Source organism: Neoarius graeffei, chromosome 28, assembly GCF_027579695.1.
Source record: "Neoarius graeffei isolate fNeoGra1 chromosome 28, fNeoGra1.pri, whole genome shotgun sequence".
NCBI classification, from domain to species: domain Eukaryota; kingdom Metazoa; phylum Chordata; class Actinopteri; order Siluriformes; family Ariidae; genus Neoarius; species Neoarius graeffei.
In genome coordinates this window covers 29994398-30016953 of record NC_083596.1, presented here as the reverse complement: position 1 = coordinate 30016953, position 22556 = coordinate 29994398, and the positions used below count along the sequence as shown (strand labels likewise).

At 41.4% G+C, this 22556-nt stretch overlaps 1 protein-coding gene across 3 annotated transcripts in view; it reads left to right on the top strand.

Moving 5' to 3' along the window:
• ajm1 (apical junction component 1 homolog) overlaps positions 1 to 15314 on the top strand; it is an 89181-nt gene extending 73867 nt beyond the window's left edge. Inside the window, exons 2-3 of one of the 3 annotated variants that reach the window (XR_009651887.1) lie at positions 1080 to 1750; positions 6166 to 6351. Coding sequence is in view for 1 of the 3 variants with exons in the window: in XM_060912939.1 (XP_060768922.1) it covers positions 12096 to 15284 (3189 nt within the window). In the remaining 2 variants the exon portion in view is untranslated. Of the gene's footprint in view, positions 1 to 804; positions 933 to 1079; positions 2996 to 6165; positions 6352 to 12047 lie in introns of those variants that run through there. The other 2 variants (XR_009651888.1, XM_060912939.1) reach the window with 2 other exon arrangements.
• Positions 15315 to 22556: the final 7242 nt, after the last annotated feature.

The following is a 22556-nucleotide window of genomic DNA, read 5'->3' as shown; positions in this document are numbered from 1 at the left end:
CTCTGGTAACCATGAGAGTTTGGAGAGAGCATATCAACTGATCTGCTCAGAAGAAATACAAGAAATATCTACACTTGCTGAAGTTGATCTTCGGCTGGATCGAGTCGAAGTAAAAGAAGGTACTGCTTATCAGTATCGCAGTTCTCAAGATTGAATTGAATCATGAATTGATTCACTGTCCTGAAATTGAATTGCTGTCCTGAATCATGAATTGAAACATGAATTGATTCACTGTTCTGAAATTGAATTGCTGTCCTGAATCATCCGAAGTGCATAAAGTCTGCGTGCCATCTCGCAAAAAGTTTTACCTCCAAATAGCCTAAGCTATGGTAGACCTCTTTTTTTTATCCTGTTTACAGTGGGCGTTCTCACCGCAAAAGAGAAACCAACCAAAAGAGTGAAAGTGATTATTCACATGGTAACGGCATCTTTTATGAATGCATTAGTTGGTGCTCAGCGCTCCGAGTCCGGTGTGACTGAGTAAGGTGACAAGTTTTATGTTTCATCTAATTTAAGTAATTTAAAAAATATAATATTACTTGGCAGTGGGCACATAGGAAAGTATAAAGATTCTGTTAATATGTTTGTCATGCTTGTCTGATAAAAACTCGCGAAGATATTTATCTGAATACATGGCCTACTCATTCTAAACTTGCCGAGCTTCGCTGGAGAAGCTCTCAACCCCAGAGTGTTAATAAGCATCCAGTGTTTAATCTTTACACATTCCTCAATCTTATTAAGCTGGTGTCTTTCATCTTGCTTTGCAGAAACATATAATTGTGTGTCATCAGCATTACAGTGGACGCTAATACTGTGCTTATGAATAATATTACCCAGAGGCAACATATATATAAAGAAAAAAAGCAATGGGCCTGTGGCAGTGGGGACATGGTCAAGTGTCGGTTTGTGAATGGAGCGCAAGGCTGAGGAAGGTGAGTGGTAAAGTGGAAGCACCAATTGTAAATCAATGTGCTGTCTGTGTGTTTATGTGCAGTAAGAAGGAGATAAAAGGGGAGATGAGCAAAGAGTGAGGATAAAATAAAAACGAAAGTAACCTTGATCCCACCTGTCTGTTTCAGTGTCCACTGTACTAGGGAATCCGTTACACTGGTGCTGAAAGCCGGGACGCTGGAAAAGAGCCGTTGCCATGGAGTTCTTCCCATTCAGTGAGCGGATTCTGCTGCCACCGCCCAGCAGAACCAGCACTAGGCGCTGGTCGCAATAAGGACAGAGCAGGAGCAGCACTTCAAGGCTCTGCTGCGGGCCCAACAGGACAGCTGCCAGGCGCTCCTGCATCTCATCAACCCCACAGGCGCACCAGCCCCAGAGTCTGTGGGATTCCCACATCACCGTCATAAAAATGGGGCCGCACAATGACCCGTAGGCATTTATTGACCTGTTCGAGTGGTCCACGGGGGCATGGGGGTGGCCAGATAAGCAGCGAGCGGCCCGCCTGTTACCACTCCTGACCAGCAAAGCACAGCAACTACCCACGGAGAACCAACTGGTGTACACTGACTTGAAGTGCGCAATCCTCCAGCGAGTTGGCCGCATCCCAGAGCAGCATCAGCAATGCTTACGTGACCTGACACTGGAGGTCGGCCAGCTCTTCACCTATGGCCAGCAGCTGCAGGATGCCTGCTGACGGTGGCTGAGAACAGAGGACCATGATGTTGAGGGATTCATCGACACGGTGGCGCTGGAGCAATTCATTGCTCGGCTGCCGAGGGGGAATGCACATTTGGTGAAGGTTAAGTGTGTGCACAAATATATTATATACACAAATTTCCACTAATGCCCATCACTATTCATTTCCTGGGAGAAAAGCATAATGTAGAGGCGGTGGTTAGTCTGAGCCTCGCCCATCTACTGATCTTGGGAACTGATTGGCCAGGGTTTAAAACATGAATGAAACAGATATTAGTGGTTGGGTCCTGCAGTCGCACGTCATAGGGGAATCCCACCGCAGCGTTGGCTGGGGAGGCGGTCTTGGGCACGTCTGCGTCATGATGACACAGAGTGAGGAGAGCTCTTCTTTCTCTCTGGGGGACCCCTTAGAGGAGTTCCCATTGGAGCAGGCGTGTGATGAGTCTTTGAGACACGCCTTTGACCAAGTGAAAATAATTGATGGCAAAATCCTCCAGCCTAACGTTGCGCTTTCCTTCCCATACTTTTGTATTATTAAGGATAGACTGTATTGAGTGATGCAGGACACTCAAACGAAAGAAAAGATGGCACAGTTGTTGGTCCTGAACAGCCACAGGGAACTTTTAGTCCATGCGGCTCTTCATAATCCTATGGCTGGGCCTTTGGGGCAGGATAAAATGTTGAATTGTCTCATGGCCCGATTCTATTCATCGGTGATTCTTGCCTATGTCCGCAGGTGGTGTACGGCTTGTCACGAATACCAGTTGGTGAATCCAGCGGCCACACCAAAAGCGCCATTGCGCCCCCTCCCATTGATCGAGATCCCCTTCGAAAGAATTGGCATGGATCTCATTGGACCATTAGATCAAGTTGCACATGGGTATCGTCTTGTGTTAGTCATTGTGGATTATGCAACGCGATACCTGGAAGCAGTGCCTCTCGGCAGTATCTCCACATGTAGTGTTGCAGAGGCACTCTTCCATGTTATCTCCTGAGTCAGGATTCCGAAAGAAATCCTGACTGATCAAGGCACTACTTTCATGTCACGCACACTGTGAATTGTACAAATTATTGGGGATTAAATTGATTCGTACTAGTATTTATCATCTGCAAATGGTTGGGCTGGTTGAATGATTTAACTAAACACTTAAAAATATGATTCATAAGTTCATTCACGGGGATGCTTAATATTGGGACAGGTGGCTCGACGCTCTGTTGTTTGCAGTGCGCGAGGTCCCACAAGCCTTCACCGAGTTTTCCCCATTTGAATTGCCCATAGTGACCGACGCTGAATGGTAGTTCCAGAGAGGGTGGAGCTGGGACCGGAGATACAGTGGTGCTTGAAAGTTTGTGAACCCTTTAGAATTTTCTATATTTCTGCATAAATATAACCTAAAACATCATCAGATTTTCACACAAGTCCTAAAAGTAGATAAAGAGAACCCAGTTAAACATATGATACAAAAATATTATACTTGGTCATTTATTTATTGAGGAAAATGATCCAATATTACGTATCTGTGAGTGGCAAAAGTATGTGAACCTCTAGGATTAGCAGTTAATTTGAAGGTGAAATTAGAGTCAGGTGTTTTCAATCAATGGGATGACAATCAGGTGTGAGTGGGCACCCTGTTTTATTTAAAGAACAGGGAGCTATCAAAGTCTGATCTTCACAGCACATGTTTGTGGAAGTGTATCATGGCACGGACAAAGGAGATTTCTGAGGACCTTCGTGTTGTTGATGTTCATCAGGCTGGAAAAGGTTACAAAACCATCTCTAAAGAGTTTGGACTCCACCAATCCACAGTCAGACAGATTGTGTACAAATGGAGGAAATTGAAGACCATTTTTACCCTCCCCAGGAGTGGTCGACCAACAAAGATCACTCCAAGAGCAAGGCGTGTAATAGTCGACGAGGTCACAAAGGACCCCAGGGTAACTTCTAAGCAACTGAAGGCCTTTCTCACATTGGCTAAAGTTAATGCACATGAGTTCACCATCAGGAGAACACTGAACAACAATGGTGTACATGACAGGGTTGCAAGGAGAAAGCCACTTCTCTCCAAAAAGAACATTGCTGCTCGTCTGCAGTTTGCTGAAGATCACGTGGACAAGCCAGAAGGCTATTGGAAAAATGTTTTGTGGATGGATGAGACCAAAATATAACTTTTTGGTTTAAATGAGAAGTGTTATGTTTGGAGAAAGGAAAACACTGCATTCCAGCATAAGAACCTTATCCCATCTGTGAAACATGGTGGTGGTAGTATCATGGTTTGGGCCTGTTTTGATGCATCTGGGCCAGGACAGCTTGCCATCATTGATGGAGCAATGAATTCTGAATTATACCAGCGAATTATAAAGGAAAATATCAGGACATCTGTCTATGAACTGAATCTCAAGAGAAGGTGGGTCATGCAGCAAGACAACGACCGTAAGCACACAAGTCATTATACCAAAGAATGGTTAAAGAAGAATAAAGTTAATGTTTTGGAATGGCCAAGTCAAAGTCCTGACCTTAATCCAATGGAAATGTTGTGGAAAGACCTGAAGCGGGCAGTTTATATGAGGAAACCCACCAACATCCCAGAGTTGAGGCTGTTCTGTACGGAGGAATGGGCTAAAATTCCTCCATGCCAGTGTGCAGGACTGATCAACAGTTACTGGAAACATTTATTTGCAGTTATTGCTGCACAAGGGGGTCACATCAGATACTGAGAGCAAAGGTTCACATACTTTTGCCACTCACAGATATGTAATATTGGATAATTTCCCTCAGTAAATAAATGACCAAGTTTAATATTTTTGTCTCATTTGTTTAACTGGGTTCTCTTTATCTACTTTTAGGGCTTGTGTGAAAATCTGATGATGTTTTAGGTCATATTTATTCAGAAATATAGAAAATTCTAAAGGGTTCACAAACTTTCAAGCACCACTGTAAGTCTGAAAAGTGTAGCCCAATTCACCCCAGTCCTCTGTGGAGACCACCTCTCACTGTCCCAGAGAGCACAGGTTGCTAGGTTGCAGGAGGAGTTCTCCGATGTGTTCTTGCCCCTCCCTGGTCGCACTGACCTCATAGAACACCACATTGAGACTCCCCTGGGGTGGTGATGTGCAGCCATCCATATCGGCTCCCCAAACACAAGAAAAATGTGGTTCTGGATGAACTCCAGGCAATGCTGAAGATGGGGGTAATTGAGGAGTCACGCAGTAACTGGAGCAGTCTGGTGGTCTTGGTTCCCAAGACCGATGGGTCGGTCCGGTTCTGTGTAGACTATATAAAAGTCAATGCGATGTCTAAATTTGATGCATATCCAATGCCTCACATTGATGAACTACTCGATCGGTTAGGCATGGCTGGCTTTTACTTGACACTGGATTTAACAAAGGGATATTGGCAGGTCCCCTTGACTCTGTTATCCTGGGAAAAAACTGCCTTTTCCACTCTGTTTGGTTTACATCAATTTGTCGCCCTTCGTTTTGAGTTGTTTGGGGCCCCTGCAACGTTTCAGCGTCTCATGGACCAAATTCTCTGTCTCCACAATGCGTATGCGGTGGCTTGCTTAGATGATATAATCATTTATAGTAATGATTGGGAGCAGCATCTACAATATCTCAGGGAGGTTCTGAGGTTGCTGAGGCATGCTGGGCTCACAGCAAACCCAAAGAAGTGTGCAATTGGGCAGGTGGAAATATGGTATCTGGGGCTTCCACTTGGGTCATGGGCAGGTGCATCCCCAAATTGATAGGCCACAATCGTTGCAGTCTTGCCCAAGACCAGAAAGGGGGTGAGGCAGTTTCTGGGGCTGGTGGGCTATTATAGGCAGTTTGTTCCTAATTTTTCAGACATCACCTGTCTGCTGACTGACCTCACTAAAAAGGGAGTACCAGAGCTGGTTCAGTGGACAGAGCAATACCAACAGGCCTTTAACCAGGTAAAAGCTGGGGGGCCACTTTTATACTTCCCTGATTTCTCTCTCCCTTTTGTGTTCCAAACCGACGTATCAGACAGGCAGCTGGGGGCTGTGTTGTCCCAAACGGTGGAGGGGGAGGAGCACCCTGTGTTGCACATCAGCTGCAAGCTCTCCATGCAGGAGATGAAGTACAGCACCATCGTGAAGGAATGCTTGGCTATCAAGTGGGCGGTCCTCACCCTCCATTATTACCTGCTGGGGAGCCCTTTCACCCTCTGCTTGGATCATGCCCCACTTCAGTGGTTCCACTGCATGAAGGATGCCAGTGCCTGGATCACCCATTGGTATCTGGCTCTGCAACCTTTTAAGTTTGAAGTGGTCCACAGGCCGGGAGCACAGATGATGGTAGTGGACTACCTCTCTCGGCGGGGGGAGTCAGCTGCAGGCTGGATGGCTCCCCAGCCTGAGTTAGGCAGTGGGAGTATGTGGCAGTGGGGGCGTGGTCAATCACTGGTTTGTGAATGGAGAGCGAGGCCAGGGAAGGTGAGTGGCAAAGTGGAAGCACCTGTTGTAAATTAATGTGCTGTGTGTGTGTGTTTGTGTGCAGTGAGAAGGAGATAAAAGGGAAGAGGAGCAGAGCGTGAGGATCTGTTCCCCTGGCTGAAATCACATCTGTGCAGTGGCACACCGAAGTTTATTTTGAGACTGCTGAAAAGTGTGTTTTGTGTTAATTAACAATTAAAAATAAAAATGAAAGCGACCTTGATCCTGCCTGTCTGTTTCACTGTCCACTGTACTAGGGAAGCTGTTACAGGGCCAAAGACAGAACCTTGCAGAACACCAAACTTTAACTTGGTATACGTAGAAAAATGACCATTTACATCAACAAACTAATAACAATCAGTTAAGTAAGATCTGAGCCAAGAGAGGTCCATTCCCTTGACTCCTGCAACATTTTCTAGTGTATCCAGGAGAATGGCATGATCAGTGGTGTCAAAGGCTGCACTAAAGTCAAGCAATACAAACAAGGAGACACAGCCCTGATCAGAGGCCAGAAGTAATTTACTACTTTAACCAATGCTGTCTCTGTCCTATGAGAGTTCTAAATCCTGACTGGTACATTTCATCAATATTATGCCTATGAGCATAACTGCTGTGCCACAGCGTTTTCTAGGACCTGGGTTTCTAGGTTTGATATTGGCCTATAATTGGCCAGCTGACAGGGATCGATGTCAGGTTTTTTAATCATGGATTTGATAACTGGTCATTTAAAGGATTTGGGTACATAGCCAATTCCAAGGGAAAAAATTTATTATTTTTAGAAGAGGGTCAATTGCTTCTTGTATTATCTGTTTGAAGAGTCGAGTGGGTAAGGGATTTAGTACACAAGCTGAATTTTTTGATCTGGAAATTAATGAAGTTAATTTAAGGGCTGTAAAACATAATTGCTGATCTGGTATGGTTATATTGTTAACTGAAGGGTTACTTAAATTGTCTGGCTTTAAATTAGTATTTTGAATTATTTTGTCAGATATTTTCAATTTTGTCATTGAAATAATTTATGAAGTTGTTGCTGCTACTACATATTTGAGGTGTGCATGTGTCTATAGTAGTCTTTTTCCTAGTTTATTTTGCTACAGTATAAAATAAGAATCTTGGATTATTTTTGCTGTCCTCTATTAGGATGGAGAAACATGTTGCTCTAGCAGCACTAAGAGTTTTTCTATACTTCAAGAGGCTCTCCTTCCATGCAAAATGGAACATGACCAGTTTTGTTTGATGCAAGTTACATTCTAATTTTCAAGTGGTCTATTTTAAAGTACGAGTGTAATCGTTATACCAGGGTGCTAATTTTTTCTGTCTAATCATTTTTCTTTTATGTGGAGCTACATTATCTAAAGTATAGCAGAACATTTACTCTAAGCATTCAGTTGCCTGATCAAGTTCTGTGGCGGTATGACAGTGATCCAGTCAAAGTTGATAACTCTGGGAGACTATTGATAACTTTGTGTGAATATTTGACATGAATATACGTTTGAAATAGTAGCGTGGTAAGGTGCATATATGCTCAGACATATTTTGAATAAGATGAGATCATGATCTGAGGTAGCTTCAAACTGTGGAAGTGTGACTATATTTTCTATATTTATTCTGAATGTTAGTGTTAGCTCAAGAGTGTGACTACCATTCGTGTCCATTCTAGATTCAGTAGGGGTTAATCAGAGGTCCTATGACATTCTGATTAACCCCTACTGAATCTAGAATGGACACAAACGCTATTTTCAGAGGGTTTTCCGAGTTATCAAAGTGAATAATAAAGTCTCCAAAAACTAAGGCTTTGTCTAAGGAAATAACCTTGGATGAACCTGAGATGAATTCCACAAATTCAGAAGGAAATTCAGGATATGGCCTTGGGGGCCTGTAAATAGTAAGTAATGGAATTGATTGGGTAGACTTATTTTTTGTGGCTACATATGCTATGTTAGTCTGAAGAACTTCAAACGTATTTAGCACCAGGTTTCTGTGTCATGCCTAGATAATCATTATAAATAACCACAACACCTCCTCCTCTGCCAGTTAGATGAGGCTGATGTATATAATTGTATCCAGGAGGACTAGGTCCATTTAATGCCTCATTATTTGGCTTAATCCATGTTTTTGTGAAGCATAAGTAATAAGTTCATTAACAGTTAGTGCTTTAGACGCAAGAGATCTAATATTTAATAGTCCTACTTTTAGATCAAAGGTGCTGGCAGTGGCTATAGAGTCAGTGTGATCTAATTAATTTTATATTAATTCGATTACTAGAAGAAACTTTGTATAGTTCTACTTTTTTGTATAGCTCAGGGAACAGACAGTCTCAATATAGTGGAACCTGAGTGACGACTCTGTGCAGCTAGCACACAGTCAGTTTAGCCTGTTTGTCTGCTCCCTGGCCTTGGCCCAGGATTGTCACAAGTTAACTAGGCCTGTTCTGAGACTATGAGCTATGCTGCAAGAAATGAGACCAGCACCTTCCCAAGTGGGATGGATACCATCCCGCCCTAACAGGCGAGCCTTGCACTTAGATAACTACTTCAGTTATCTATAAAGCCCACATTGTTTTCAGAACACCACCTGGGCAACCAGCAGTTTAGTGACCATGATCTGCTGTAAGCTACATTACCACATTGAATTAGGATGGGACCAGAGCATACTACAGCATTGGTCATCACCTTCCCTAACTTAAACACCTCTACAAAGTTACTCTTTATTAACCTCAGACTGACAAACATGCATATTGTTAACTCCTACGTGAATAACTATCTTTGAAAACCTATGCTTGCCTAAGACCCTAAGATTACCTGCTATGTCCTGCACCCTGGCTCCTAACTAAAGCTGCTGGTGCCCCTAAAGGCCTAGCTAATTTCTAGTAAGATAGGGTCTCCTGTAACCAGAGCTCTTTCAGGTTTCTCAGTGGGTGCTTAACTGGTTTGCTGTCCTCAGTAAGACACATGAAGCGAAGAGGGGTGGTGCTCCCGTGGGTGAGCCTCAGCAGTAGCTTTGGCTCTGCAATTATGCTGCCATCATCCAGTCGCCCCGCTGTGAGGGCTCTAATGCCAGAGTTGGGGGATTGCTAACTCCAGACTTCTCCCTCGAAACATCTACTTTCCCCTTGGCGAATCTGATGTGGATGGCGTCTGATTGCTGTCTATGCATGGGAAGGTTCTCTGGAAAAAAAAGAAACAATTCAATGCAGAAAAGTGAAAGAAAATCCAACAAAATGAAATTATCTCTTTCTCAAGATCCAATTAAGACTGAAGCCAAGCTAAAATTGGTATGCTGCATTTTTGTGCTCAAGCTATAATTTTCTTCATAATTAATGAATGTCCAACATCGGGCAGTTTTCATCACGTATTTCACACGGTTGGCTACTGGGAAGAGTGTTGGTCAGTTGTTGTGTTTTTCATGTAAAAACAAGTGCATCTCTTGTATAATAAGGTTTATAGGGAAACTTATTTTTGCTCCTTACCTGAAGCCATAAAAATTTGCCTTCTGGACCATTTAGCCCTGCCCACTGGAAGAAGTCATAGGATTTTTTACGTATCTTAAAATTAGTGTCAAAATACTCCGTCACATCTGGATCTTAGTTAATAGCATATTGATGATTAATTTACTCCAACAGCTATAACTTATGTTCATAATGTTATATTAAATGTATTCACACAAAAAATTGAACTTGGTTAGGACTATGTTTTGAAGCATTGGTGTGTGGTCATCCACAGGGGGTGGGTTAAAGTTTAAATGTTTCTCAGGAATTATAATTGTAAGCAAGGTTAAGGTTGGTGTAATGCATCTGTCTATTTATTGGCTTAAGACCCTGGTCACACCGCCCGAACTTTGCTGGAGCGTTCCTGGAGCGGTGAAAAAAATTCATCACCGCTCGTAACCGTTCACCACCGTTAACAAAAGTTGGCCCCCGTTAAAGCAACGCCGTATACGCTCGGCCACTGCTGATGTTTCTCGAGGGGCCCTCCTACCGCTCCGAAAGTTTTGAGCTGCACAAAATATTGCGAGCGGTGAGGAGGGGGCAATTTTCCGCCCCGGCAAAGTTCACCCCCGCTCCACCAACGCCCAGTCAAAGTTTGGCACCGCTAGACGCAAGTTCGTGGACGCTTGGGTCCGCTAGGCCAACGCAGAAATCTTGAACGCTGGACCACCGCTGCTTCGCCAGCGTTGCCCGGGCGGCGATTAAACGTTGCACAAACTTCGGTGGAGCGGTTGTAAGCGTTTTACGAGCGGACACGGGGTTGCTGGAACGGTGTCGGGCGTTGAAGCAGCTATCCATGGCGGCGATGAACTTTGGTTTGGCGTTGGTATAGAGGTGTCGGAGCGGGACCAGAATTTGGCTATAAATACGGGGAGAAATGGACCAGGAGCTCATTTGGAATCGAGCTGCCGTTGAGTTCAGACCTCATCTATATTGAATTTGCTCAAAGTTACAGTAAAACTGTATCACCATGGATGCTGAGAGACTTGCTATGATTGGTGCACTAGTCCAGCAGTACAATCAGAACCTCCTCAGATTGCAACAAGCTGTTGACAGATTTTTTTATTTGATTTGATTCGATCATAATGTAAAATGAAGTACAAAATACATTAAAATCAGGATTACACAAGAAAGCGCAAGCACTTATTTCCATTGTGGTCCCATTAAAACACGTAAAACAGCAATGGCAACGTTATGATTTGACTTAATATTGACTCACTGTACTATGTAAATGGTGAAAATAATAATAATAATAATAACCACAATAATAATAAAATAATAATAATAATAATAATAAATTGACTTAAATTGACTAGACTAGTAGACAATGAAAATGCATTGTATAGACTAGACTGGAATTTGATTATAAAATTTGATTTCAAAAAGTATGACTAGTACCTATGGATAACAATTATAAAGTAAAATGTTGTATATATTAATAGTAAATATTAAATGATGATTAAATAATGATAAAGATAATATAATAGCAAATAATAATAACATTAAGGAAAAGACAGCAAAAACATAATGAAAATAGAAATAATCTGACTGACAGCAAACAATAAACAAAAAATAAAGTAATATGAATGATAAAGTATAAAGTAATATAAATAATAATATTAATAACAAACGTTTTTATAGATAAAAATATGATAATAAGATCAACTAAACAACAGTGAAAAAAGGGGAAAAGCTATACAGACAACAGAACAGTAATAAGAATTTTAACTAGAAAAAAAAAAGGAGAAGAGAGAGAAGGAGGAGAGACAGAGTTGTGTGGGTCAGACAGTGGATACTGAGAAGGCCTGAACATGGACTGTATGACAAGCTGATGGTGGAGCTTCTATCAAAAATCTATCAGAACTTGTATCAAAACGATCCGTTCAGCTCCGTAGTCACAAGCGGTATGCCGCTAAACCAACTTTATACCCCCGCCGATCCAAAGCCCACATGCGCAGAACGCCGCTATACCAACGCTCGCGTCACCGCTAAACCAACGCCCGCTACCGCTAAACCAACGCTAAAGCAACGCCGGCTTCAGCGGTGCACCGCTAAGCCAACGCCCGTGTTTTCGATTTTTTTCCCATTTTGTGCGCAGTGACGAGCGTTGTCAAAATTCGGCCCCCCCTCCCTACCATTCAAGGAACGCTCCAGCAAAGTTCGGGCGGTGTGACCGGGGCCTAAGCCATAAAAACTGCTAAATTTCAGCTTTGACCCCTTATAAGAAAAATCCTAACAAAAACAAAGATTCCAAACACTGATTACTTGGCCCCCGAAAAATCCTAAAGAAAACAAGAGGGTATTAGTTGTTGTTGTTGATCTATTATTATTATTATTATTATTATTATTGTTAGTTGTTGTATTAGTCTTGTTAGTAGGAGGAGGAATTGGAGTATTAGTATTATATGCGCTTATTTGAATGGAGCATGAAATAGGTCCTGTTTTTTCTAATTTTGCAGGGTATATTCACCTGAGAATGATTTGATGGAGAAAACAATTTGACTAAGATGACACTCACAGATCCACCCAACATACTGGAATCTGCTGCGTATCAAACTGCTAAACTGAATTTCATCTCTATTCACATCAAGCTCTACTCTTCCTGTAAACAATGTGATCTCCAGTGCACTGATGCTAGTGGAGATACCTGGAACAACCCAAAAGAGTACGGTCATATGTTTGATATTGCATCTCTACACAAGCCCAAATATCACACAATCAAAATGGAGTACCCATGTGCAAGGGCTGACAGATATGTAGCCAACCCAGATGCTGCCTGGAATGTGTTAGCACAGCATAAAAGGCACAAACTGCATCGTTTTTCATCCCCAGATCTTCATAACATGCAAGTAACTCCTCAAATTGTTTCTGCTGAATTGAGTGATGAGGTTACACTTAGGAGAAGAACAAGATCAAGAAGTGCTTCAGGAGTCCAGACAAACTTCAGTCCTTTAAAGCCCGATGGCTCCCCTCCTGTGGTTAAAAGGAATCGTGATTTTCAAAGGTCCCCAAAACATTCTCAGTGGAGGCCAGAGGTGTCTGCCAGAGAATCTTTCTATGGACCAAGTTGTACTGTCATTAATGAGGTACATCCCATCAAACTGCAACCACAGAGGACTGATAGCGTTAGGCACTCTCCTATTTATATGCCTGAAAGTTTGGGTGAAGGAAGGACTGTTAAACTTGCCACTAGTCCTCATGTAAGGTGTCGAGTAGACATTAAGCCTGATGATGCAGCTTCGCAGCAGCATGGTCAAAAGCCATCCATTTCAAGGGTGGACATACCATCACACAGGTATACCAGTAGTGGCAGTCTTATGGTACCTCCTCATGTCTCCACTTCCAGAATACCAACTCCTACTGAATATTTCAAAGGTGAATGCACACCTACCTATCAATATTCCCAAAGTATGCCAACCAGTTACATGCTGCCATTAAAGACCCCACCACAAAGGATACTCTCTCAATGGGAGATGAGACAGTATGGGAGGGAGAGAAGAGCTAAGTCAAATCCCAATATGCCAACTAAATTCTCCAATTTAGATAATTTGGGGAAGTATGAATGTTCACCCCCAAAAAGAACTAACTATCAGGATGATTATTTTACCATTCCCAGCCAAACCTATTCTCCTAAAGTACATTATTTTCAAGATAAAAAACCTCATGTGATTCATACTATACCTGACAGGCCATATTTTAAAGAAGGAGATCTTTATCATACAGAGCCAGCACAATACATAATACAGACACCCCCTGCACGAACCTTAGTTGGGGATGACCCTAGGACACATCAGGTTCAAACAGTTCCTCCTAGGATTTTCTATGTAGGTGATCCCTATGTACCTCCAGTGGAAGCTTACATTCCAGCTCAAGTGTATTACACAGAGGACAGACATCGTGCACATATGTTTCAGCCAAAATCACATGATTTGTATGGCTCAGATGTGTCTAGCTTTTCCACACCCTATCCTAAATACACATCTCAAGTTACACTAGCTAAAATTAGCAAAAGACAAGAATCTATGCTTACCCCTTGGTACAGTAACCTGTGTATGGAGCCAGTAACTGACCCAAAGTCTCACTCAAGGTCTTGGGACAATATCCTCAACACTCATGTAGCACGGGAACAACCTGTGTCTCATGGGAAAAGTGATGAGAATCTTCTATGTCAAAGGAAACAAACTTTGTCAATAAATGACCGACCAAAACCTGTGGTTGTTAACCTTTCAAGTTCACCGAGACGTTATGCAGCTTTATCCTTGTCTGATAATTCCTTGATTGACAAAAGCCCAGTTGATACTAAGGGAAGCTCAAGCAAACAGTGGTATGTCACTCCTGAAATTACTATTACAGACAATGATATCAAACCTTGCAAGGGCTATAAGGCAGAGGCACGCTCGGCAAGTTGGGATGTACTTGATTCTAAAAAAGCTTCAGGTGAAGATGCCTCTTACCATGAGACAATTCCCATTCCGACTAAAGATAAGACATATCACAGCACTTCACTCCAACAAAGCTTAGAACAACTTGACAAGCTTTTAGCTGACTTGGTCATTGATTATAAACCACCCACTAGTATACATGCCAGTAAAGACTTGGCAGTATCTTCAGGAAGAAAGAATACAATGGCAGTATATGAGAGTAGCATGTCCTTTGACAAACCATCAACATCCATAACAATAGATACTCACACTATAAAAGACACTGAGGGGAGATGTGATGATCTGCAAAATAATGAGGAGTGCTCCCCAGACCAGAGTCCAGATGAGGATGAGACAATGATGTGTTCAAACAATAAATGCCGCCGGACAGAGACCTTGTTTAATGCTTGCCTCTACTTTAAATCCTGCCACAGCTGTTACACATACTACTGCTCTCGCAACTGCCGCAGGGAGGACTGGGCTATTCACAAGGAGAGCTGTCTGTATGGAAGAATTGGCAGTATATGTCGTCATGTTATTAAGTATTGTAGAGAAACCTCAGAGGTCCACAAAGCTTTCTCACGTATAGCCAAAGTGGGTTACCTGTCCCGAGGAAGAGGTGTGCTGTTTTTGAGCTTTCCAAACCCAGGATCATCAACAAACTTCCTTCAATATGGCCTAGAAAGCCTCGTAATGTCTCCAACATATCTGTCCATACGTGAACTAGATAGTTACATGGATAATCTTGGAGATTATTGTAAGGAGCTCCAGGAAGCAGGTAAGGAATATGACCCCAATGAATGTTTTCTCTTGAATGTATCCATTGCTGTTGGTGAACAAGTGCCTGAAAGATCGCCACCGAGGATAAAAGCCCCAACAGTTAGGAAGTATGCCAAGGTTGCTTTAGCCTCTTACAGCCCACAAAGGAATATCCATGGGAAAGAACATGAAATGGAGACTTTGATTCTCACTCCACCACCAGGTACAGCTGACATTGACAAGGAAGGTGAAGAGGGGAGAAAAGCTAGAGAGATTTGTTTCATCAACATTCAACGTGAGCTAAGAATTCGTGGGGTGTTCCTCCGCCATGAGTACCCCCACGTGTATCAGAAACTCTGTGAGTTTGTGGAGAGCAACAGAAGATTTACTCCTACCAGTATTTATCCTATTGACAAGAGAACTGGCAAACAGTTCATGTGCATGATAATGGCAGCCTCTGAGCCACGGACTTTGGATTGGATTGCCACTCCTCATCTTCTAGATGATATTATTTAAACAAATACAGTTTTTAGGTATATAAATTTACACACACACACACACGTGTGTGTGTGTGTGTGTATACATATATATATATATATATATATATATATATATATATATATATATAAAATCAATCTCACACACAGTACTGTGCAAGTCTTAGGCACCCTATTTTTTTTTTCATACAAACTTTGTTATAGATTTCTACTTCATGACTTCTACATTATCGAGTCAGTACAAAAATATTTCATTTTAGAGTTCCAAACGTTTCTTTCCATCCATCCATTATCCATAACCGCTTATCCTATGCAAGGTTGCGGGCAAGCTGGAGCCTATGGACGAGAGGCGGGGTACACCCTGGACAAGTCGCCAGGTCATCACAGGGCTGATGCCTCGAGACAAACAACCATTCACACTCACACCTACAGTCAATTTAGAGCCACCAATTAGCCTAACCTGCATGTCTTTGGACTGTGGGGGAAACTGGAGCATCCAGAGGAAATCCACGCAGACACGGGGAGAACATGCAAACTCCACACAGAAAGGTCCCTGTTGGCCACTGGGCTCGAACCCAGAACTTTCTTGCTGTGAGGCGATAGTGCTAACCACTACACCACCATATGGTTGTTTTCCCAGACAAAATTAAATGTTACAGAAAAAAAAATCTTTGTATCTGAGCAGCATATTACATAAGAGACCAGTTTCAGATGAAAAAAGAAAACATAATGAAGACTACTGGGTTTTGCTGCAAACTCAAGAAGCAGATGTGACAAAGTGTCCAGAAGATGCTCAGTAAAACCTACAACTCATTTCATTATAAAACTGCACTAATTGTACCTGAGATTACTTTTTTTAAGCAAAGAAAGAAAAAAAGAAAAGAAAAAGCACAACTTTATTCATCACACACTTGTGAAATTTCCTCTCTGCATTTAACCCATCTGAGGCAGTGAACACACACATAAGCAATGAGCACACACACTAAACAGAGCAGTGAGCAGCCATGCTAACAGCGCCTGGGGAGCAATCGGGAGTTAGGTGCCTCGCTCAAGGGCACCCCAGCCCAAGGCCGTCCCATATTAACCTAGCCGCATGTCTTTGAACTGTGAGGGGAAACCGGAGCACCCGGAGGAAACCCACACAGACACGGGGAGAACATGCAAACTCCACACAGAAAGGCCCTTAAGGGTCATCTCACACCAAATATTGACTTTGTTTCATTTATTATGGCTTAGTACTGTTTATAGTATTTTTTTAATGTTGAAACATTGAATTTCATTATTTTTAAGCCATTTTTGGTCTACAGCATTTCATTAGACGTGCCTCAGACTTGCCCAGTACTATGTTTGTGATATATATATATATATATATATATATATATATATATATATATATATATATATACACACACACATACACACACAAATACATAAATGTGTGTGTGTAATAAAAAGGATATGACATGGTGGTGCAAAGATATGAAGTACATCTCGTATTGAAAAATGTTTCACTCATTCGCTCATTCGCTGCACTCACTCGTGAAATATATTTGCCACTTGAAGATAAACTTCATATCTTCATGCCGCCATGGAGTATCCTCTCTCTCTCCCTATGACGGCATGAAGTTTATCTTCAAGTGGCGAATATATTTCACGAGTGAGCGCAGCGAATGAGTGAAACATTTTTCAATACAAGAAGATAAACTTCATATCTTTGCACCACCGTGTCATATCCTTTTTATTATATAGACACATCCACACACAAAAAATGCAAGTTAATCAAAAGAATTTTAATTTTGAACAGTTTTGCCATTTTGACAAGTCAGTGGGAAAACATTGGAAGTGCCATCGTCTGAGTCAAGATATTGGAAAATATGTCACTCGGGTCTGGGATGTAGTTCGTATGAAAAATGAGTTTTTCAATACGAGAAGATAAACTTCCAAGGCAATAAGCCAACGTGTAATTTTCATTTTATTATATAAACATTCACAAACAAAAGCTACGCAAATTAATCAAAACAATTCATCAATATCCTTACGAGTGAGGATATTGGAAAATGTTGCTTAATGTCCCAGATGTAGTTCTTATGAAAAATGAGTGCTGTATTTCCCAGTAAAACACTTGTGTCTATATAATAAATAAATAAATGAATGAATGAAATATGCTTGTGGATTACATAGGAAAATACATACATTAAGCTTATTATAACTGTTTATATGTATTTTGTTATTTAAAAACATGCATTATGGTATCTAATATGTAATACGTTGTTGGAAGTGGAAATCATAAATTATTGACATTTTGTTATGATGGGTTAGAAGAGTATTTTCAGAATAGTTTCATGACAGCTTGCTGAGTGGTACCAGAGGAGAGTCACTAAATCAGTCATTACTCATTCATATTGTGCTGATTATAGGACACGTAGTCATAATGATTGCAATGCAATGAACTTTGCAATTAAAGGCAAATGATGTTACTAATATTTAGTCAGTACCAACAAAAAAATTTAAATGATGTACTGTGGCTAAATCAAGTATTTGCACATATTTACTCTCTATAAAAATGAGCTGAAGAATATAAACACAAAGTAGGAATTGCATCCCACTTGGTTATTTTTTAACCAAGAGATAGACAGATAGATAGATAGATAGATAGATAGATAGATAGATAGATAGATAGATAGATAGATAGATAGATAGATAGATAGATTATATGACCAAAAGTACAGGGACACCTGGATATCACACCTTTATAAGCTTGTTGGATGTCCTTTTCTGAAACCATGGGCAGTCATATGAAGTTGGTCCCGGCTTTGTCACTATAACAGCCTACACTGTTCTGCAAAGACTTTCTACAAGATTTTGGAGTGTGTCTGTGGAAGTTTGTGCCCACTCAATCAAAAGAGCATATTTGAGGTCAGGCAATGATAATCGACAAGAAGGCCAGGCGTGTAATCAACATTCCAGTTCATCTCAAAGTTCTGGAATGAGGTTGAGGTCACTTGTCAAAGTTACTTGTCAATTGTAACTTGTCAAACCATGAATAATGGACTTTTATGGACTTTGCTTTGTTCACATGGGCATTATCATGTTGAATCAGAAAGGGCATTCCTCAGACTCCTGGCCCAAAATTGGAAGCATACAGTGTTCATTACTGCTAAGCAAATTAATGCTCTGACATTAACATTACCCTTCACTTGCCCCAGACCACAATCCCTCTTGCACCAAGCTTAATTATTGGCATTCCAGTGGGTAGCGTTCTCCTGGCATCCGCAAAATCCAGATTTGTCCATAAGACTCCCAGATCGTGAACTCATCACTCCAGAGAACACATTTCCACTGCTCCAGAGTACAGTGGTAGATTGCTTTGCACTATTCCAGCCAATGCTTGGCACTGTATGCACAGTCATCTTCAGTTTGTGTGTAGCCGCTCAGCCAAGGGAACCCATTTCATGAAGCAAATGAGCAAGCAGACTCGGTGAGTTTACGTGGTCTGATGCTTCCATTTCACAATAATAGAATTTAGATAATATTAGACTGGGGCAGATCTAGCAGGGCAGAATTTTGATGAACTGAGTTGTTCTATAGATGGCATCCTATGACAGTGCCATATTAAAAGTCACTGAGATCTTCACTATGACCCATTTTACTGCCAGTGTTTGTCTATAGAGATTTCATGATTTTATGCACCTGTTAGCAATTGGGTGTGGCTAAAACACCTGAACTCCTTAATTAAGAAGGGTGTCTACATACTTTTGGCCATATATATAAAGTATTAAAATGGATGGATATTTTCCAGCCCTGCTGAACCCTTGCACTTGACATCGGAGAGTGAGAAATGGAAAAGAAAAAAAAGTAGGTATGAGTGTGTATGAGAGGTTGAAAAAAGAATGCATGAGAGGTGTGAAATGCTTTCATATACATTTTGTAGAATAACTTGAGCCATAATAGATTTGAAAACAATTATAATGTTTAAAAAATTACATTGGCTAGTCAAATAATTTGTGTGCTACATAGTGGGTTCCTATGCGCTTACATTCCTAACACTCCAAAATTTATTTCTTGTGTGTTGTGTACATAATACCCTTGCAACTAGTAACTAGATTTACAAACATCTTGAAACAGTTATAATTATCATCGACATGCTATGAGTTAAGTGGTCCAATTATTGCCAGCCATACCCCAAGCGACTTTAAATGATTTGACTGTTGCAGACAAATTTCCAATGTCGGGATAAAATCATGAGAGTTTTGTTAGAGTTGGGGCGTCCTCCCATCACCTTGATCATTTGGTGTAAAGTAGTCAGGATAGCAGTCTTAAGTCAGTCTTTTTCTTGTCTTAACATTCCGATAAAATCAGTCATATTTTTTCTTGTCTTAACATTCCGATAAAATCAGTCATATTTAATATTACTTAGTCTTGTCTCATGGCAAGATCCCCAGTCCTTGCAAAATCATAGGTAATCGCTTGAAAATTCATTTGGTATAAGGCCTGCATAACTCTATGACTAAGTGCATATTATCTTTAGATGTGAAAGGGTGTCAGAGTTTAATCTTTTAAAAGGAAGAATCTTTTCAAAGTCTTCTAACGTATAATTATATGATTTATTATTTAGTACACTTGGAAAATAGTGTTTTTACATCTATTTTTTATCCTGATACATTAATATAAAATTTTTAAATATCGTGTGTGTGTGTGAAAGAGAGAAAGTAACAGTCACCAGCTAATTTTTAATGTCTCAGGCATTAAGTATTGAGAGTTGGACTTTATTCATTATTCATTCATGATGACATTTTGCTAATCCCTGCTATTTACACTGTGTAATTAGCATCTCTGAGATTAAAATCATACCATGGTCTGGAAGTCTGAACTTGTATGAAAATGTGAGGGCCAAGGTGTCTAATGTTGTGAAGTACTACATTTGTGTGTAAGACCCGTCTATATGAACAAGAAAATCGGTATTTCTCATGCATGCATACGAATAGCTGTTCACAATGGCCATTGATAAATCCCGCCCATTATACATCGATGTGCTTGTGCATGGCCAGACTCATTTCCATAAAGAAATGCCCTCAAATCGTTGTATATCAACAATTCCCTTGAAAATACTCAGTAGCCTGCTAATGATGCTGCTCGTTTCAAATGATATGGAACATGCTACACAGTCTAAGAAAATGAAATAAAGACACTGTTGCATGAAGTAGAACAAAGCAAAAATGTTTGGTAGGTTTATGAGTAGTTTGTCTAGTAAATAAATACATTGTCTGTCTGCAGCACCAAAATCAGTAATTACTCTGTTATGCTGATATGATATAGTATGTGATCCTGAGGCTCTTCATGGTCAGTTTACCTGATATTACACTTTTCTGCCACTATGCGTTCTTGCATACACATAGTCAGGAGTGTGCTGAAATATGCATTCACTGTCCATTTTAATGGGAACATCTGTACACCCATTGTAATGTTATTCAGTAAGCCTACTGCTACTGTGTATTTTCAAGGGAATTGTTGATATACAACGATTTGAGGGCATTTCTTTATGGAAATGAGTCTGGCCATGCACAAGCACATTGATGTATAATGGGCGGGATTTATCAATGGCCATTGTGAACAGCTATTCGTATGCATGCATGAGAAATACCGATTTTCTTGTTCATATAGACGGGTCTTACGCACAAATGTAGTACTTCACAACATTAGACGCCTTGGCCCTCACATTTTCATACAAGTTCAGACTTCCAGACCATGGTATGATTTTAATCTCACAGATGAGGCAGCACCTCGATGCATAAATTCATGCATACAGATGTAGATCAAGAGCTTCAGTTAATGTTCACATTGGACAGCAGAATAGGGAAAATGTGTGATCTCTGTGACTTTAGCCATGACAAAGTTGTTGGTGCCGGATGGGCTGGTTTGAGTATTTCATAAACTGCTGATCTGGGATTTTTACACAACAACAGTATCTAGTGGTTACACAGAATGGTGTGGGAGGAGGAGGACCCATATGGGCCTTTTCCACTACCCTTTTTCAGCTCGCTTCAGCTCACTTCAGCCCGACACGGCTCGCGTTTCGACTATCTAAGAACAGCACGACTCAGCTCGCTTCAGCCCTGCTTAGCACCCAAAACTCGCACGGTTTTGGAGTAGGGCTGAAGCGAGCCAAACTGAGCTGAGTGAGGCTAGGGGTGTGAGGAGACACTCCCCTGTGCACTGATTGGTGAGGAGGAGTGTCCTCACATGCCCACACACGCCCCGCGAGCACGCTGGGATCTGTAAACACCGTAAACCCGGAAGAAGAAGAATTACGAGAATTATGAACCCTTATGCGCCTCGCCTCATCTATACGCTCTTGCCAGTATCTGTTGGCGTTGTCGGCGACAACAAGCCACAGCACCAAGACCAGCAACACTAACGACTCCATGTCCTCCATGTTTATTGTTTACTCTCCGGGTTGTGAGACTACCGCTTAAAAGGTCACTGATGTCACTGTTTGCGCCGCCTAACGACATCACCTGACGTCCACCCACTTTCGCTAACTCCACCCAATGTGTCCACCCACTTCCAGCCAGCATGGTTCAGCGCGGTTGTAGTCGAAATGCAACTCCAACAGCCCCGCTCAGCTCAACTCAGCACGGCACGGCTCAGCCGCGTTGGTAGTGGAAAAGCGGGTGTGGAGGTGGTAATGCAGGCTGAAACACCTTTAATAAGGTAATAAGGTAATAAGATAATAAGGTCAGAGGAGAATGATCAGACTGGTCTGAGCCCACAGGAACTTTGTAATAGCTCCAAAAGTTGGTAAAACTCCACTTCTTCTGTGGTGAGGAGAAAAGCATCTTAAAACACATAAAACCTTGAGGTGGATGGGCTATAACAGCAGAAGACCACATCAGGTTCCACAACTGTCAGCCAAGAACCAGAATCTAAACCTATTATGGGTACAGACTTAGTGAAACTGTACTGAGTGGAAAAATACCAGGTGATTCCCCCCTCCAATCTTCAACTGTTAGTTTCGGTGAGTCTGTGCCTATGTGTTTCAGTGTCTAGTCTTTTGGATGTACACTGTTTTGTCTAAGTGTGTTGCTGGTTTTGTAATACCCCAGCACAGGATGTTTGCTAAAAGTCCTCCTGAGGTTTTTGACCCAGACTGCACAGTTTGTTGGTCTGGCATTTCTGCTATTTTAAAAAAGGAAAAATTGTAATCACAAAAATCATTGTTATTGCAGGTAGACACATTTTCAGCCTAATTATGTAGTGTTTTAATAAGTCCTGGTGATTTGGTTGGAAGTAA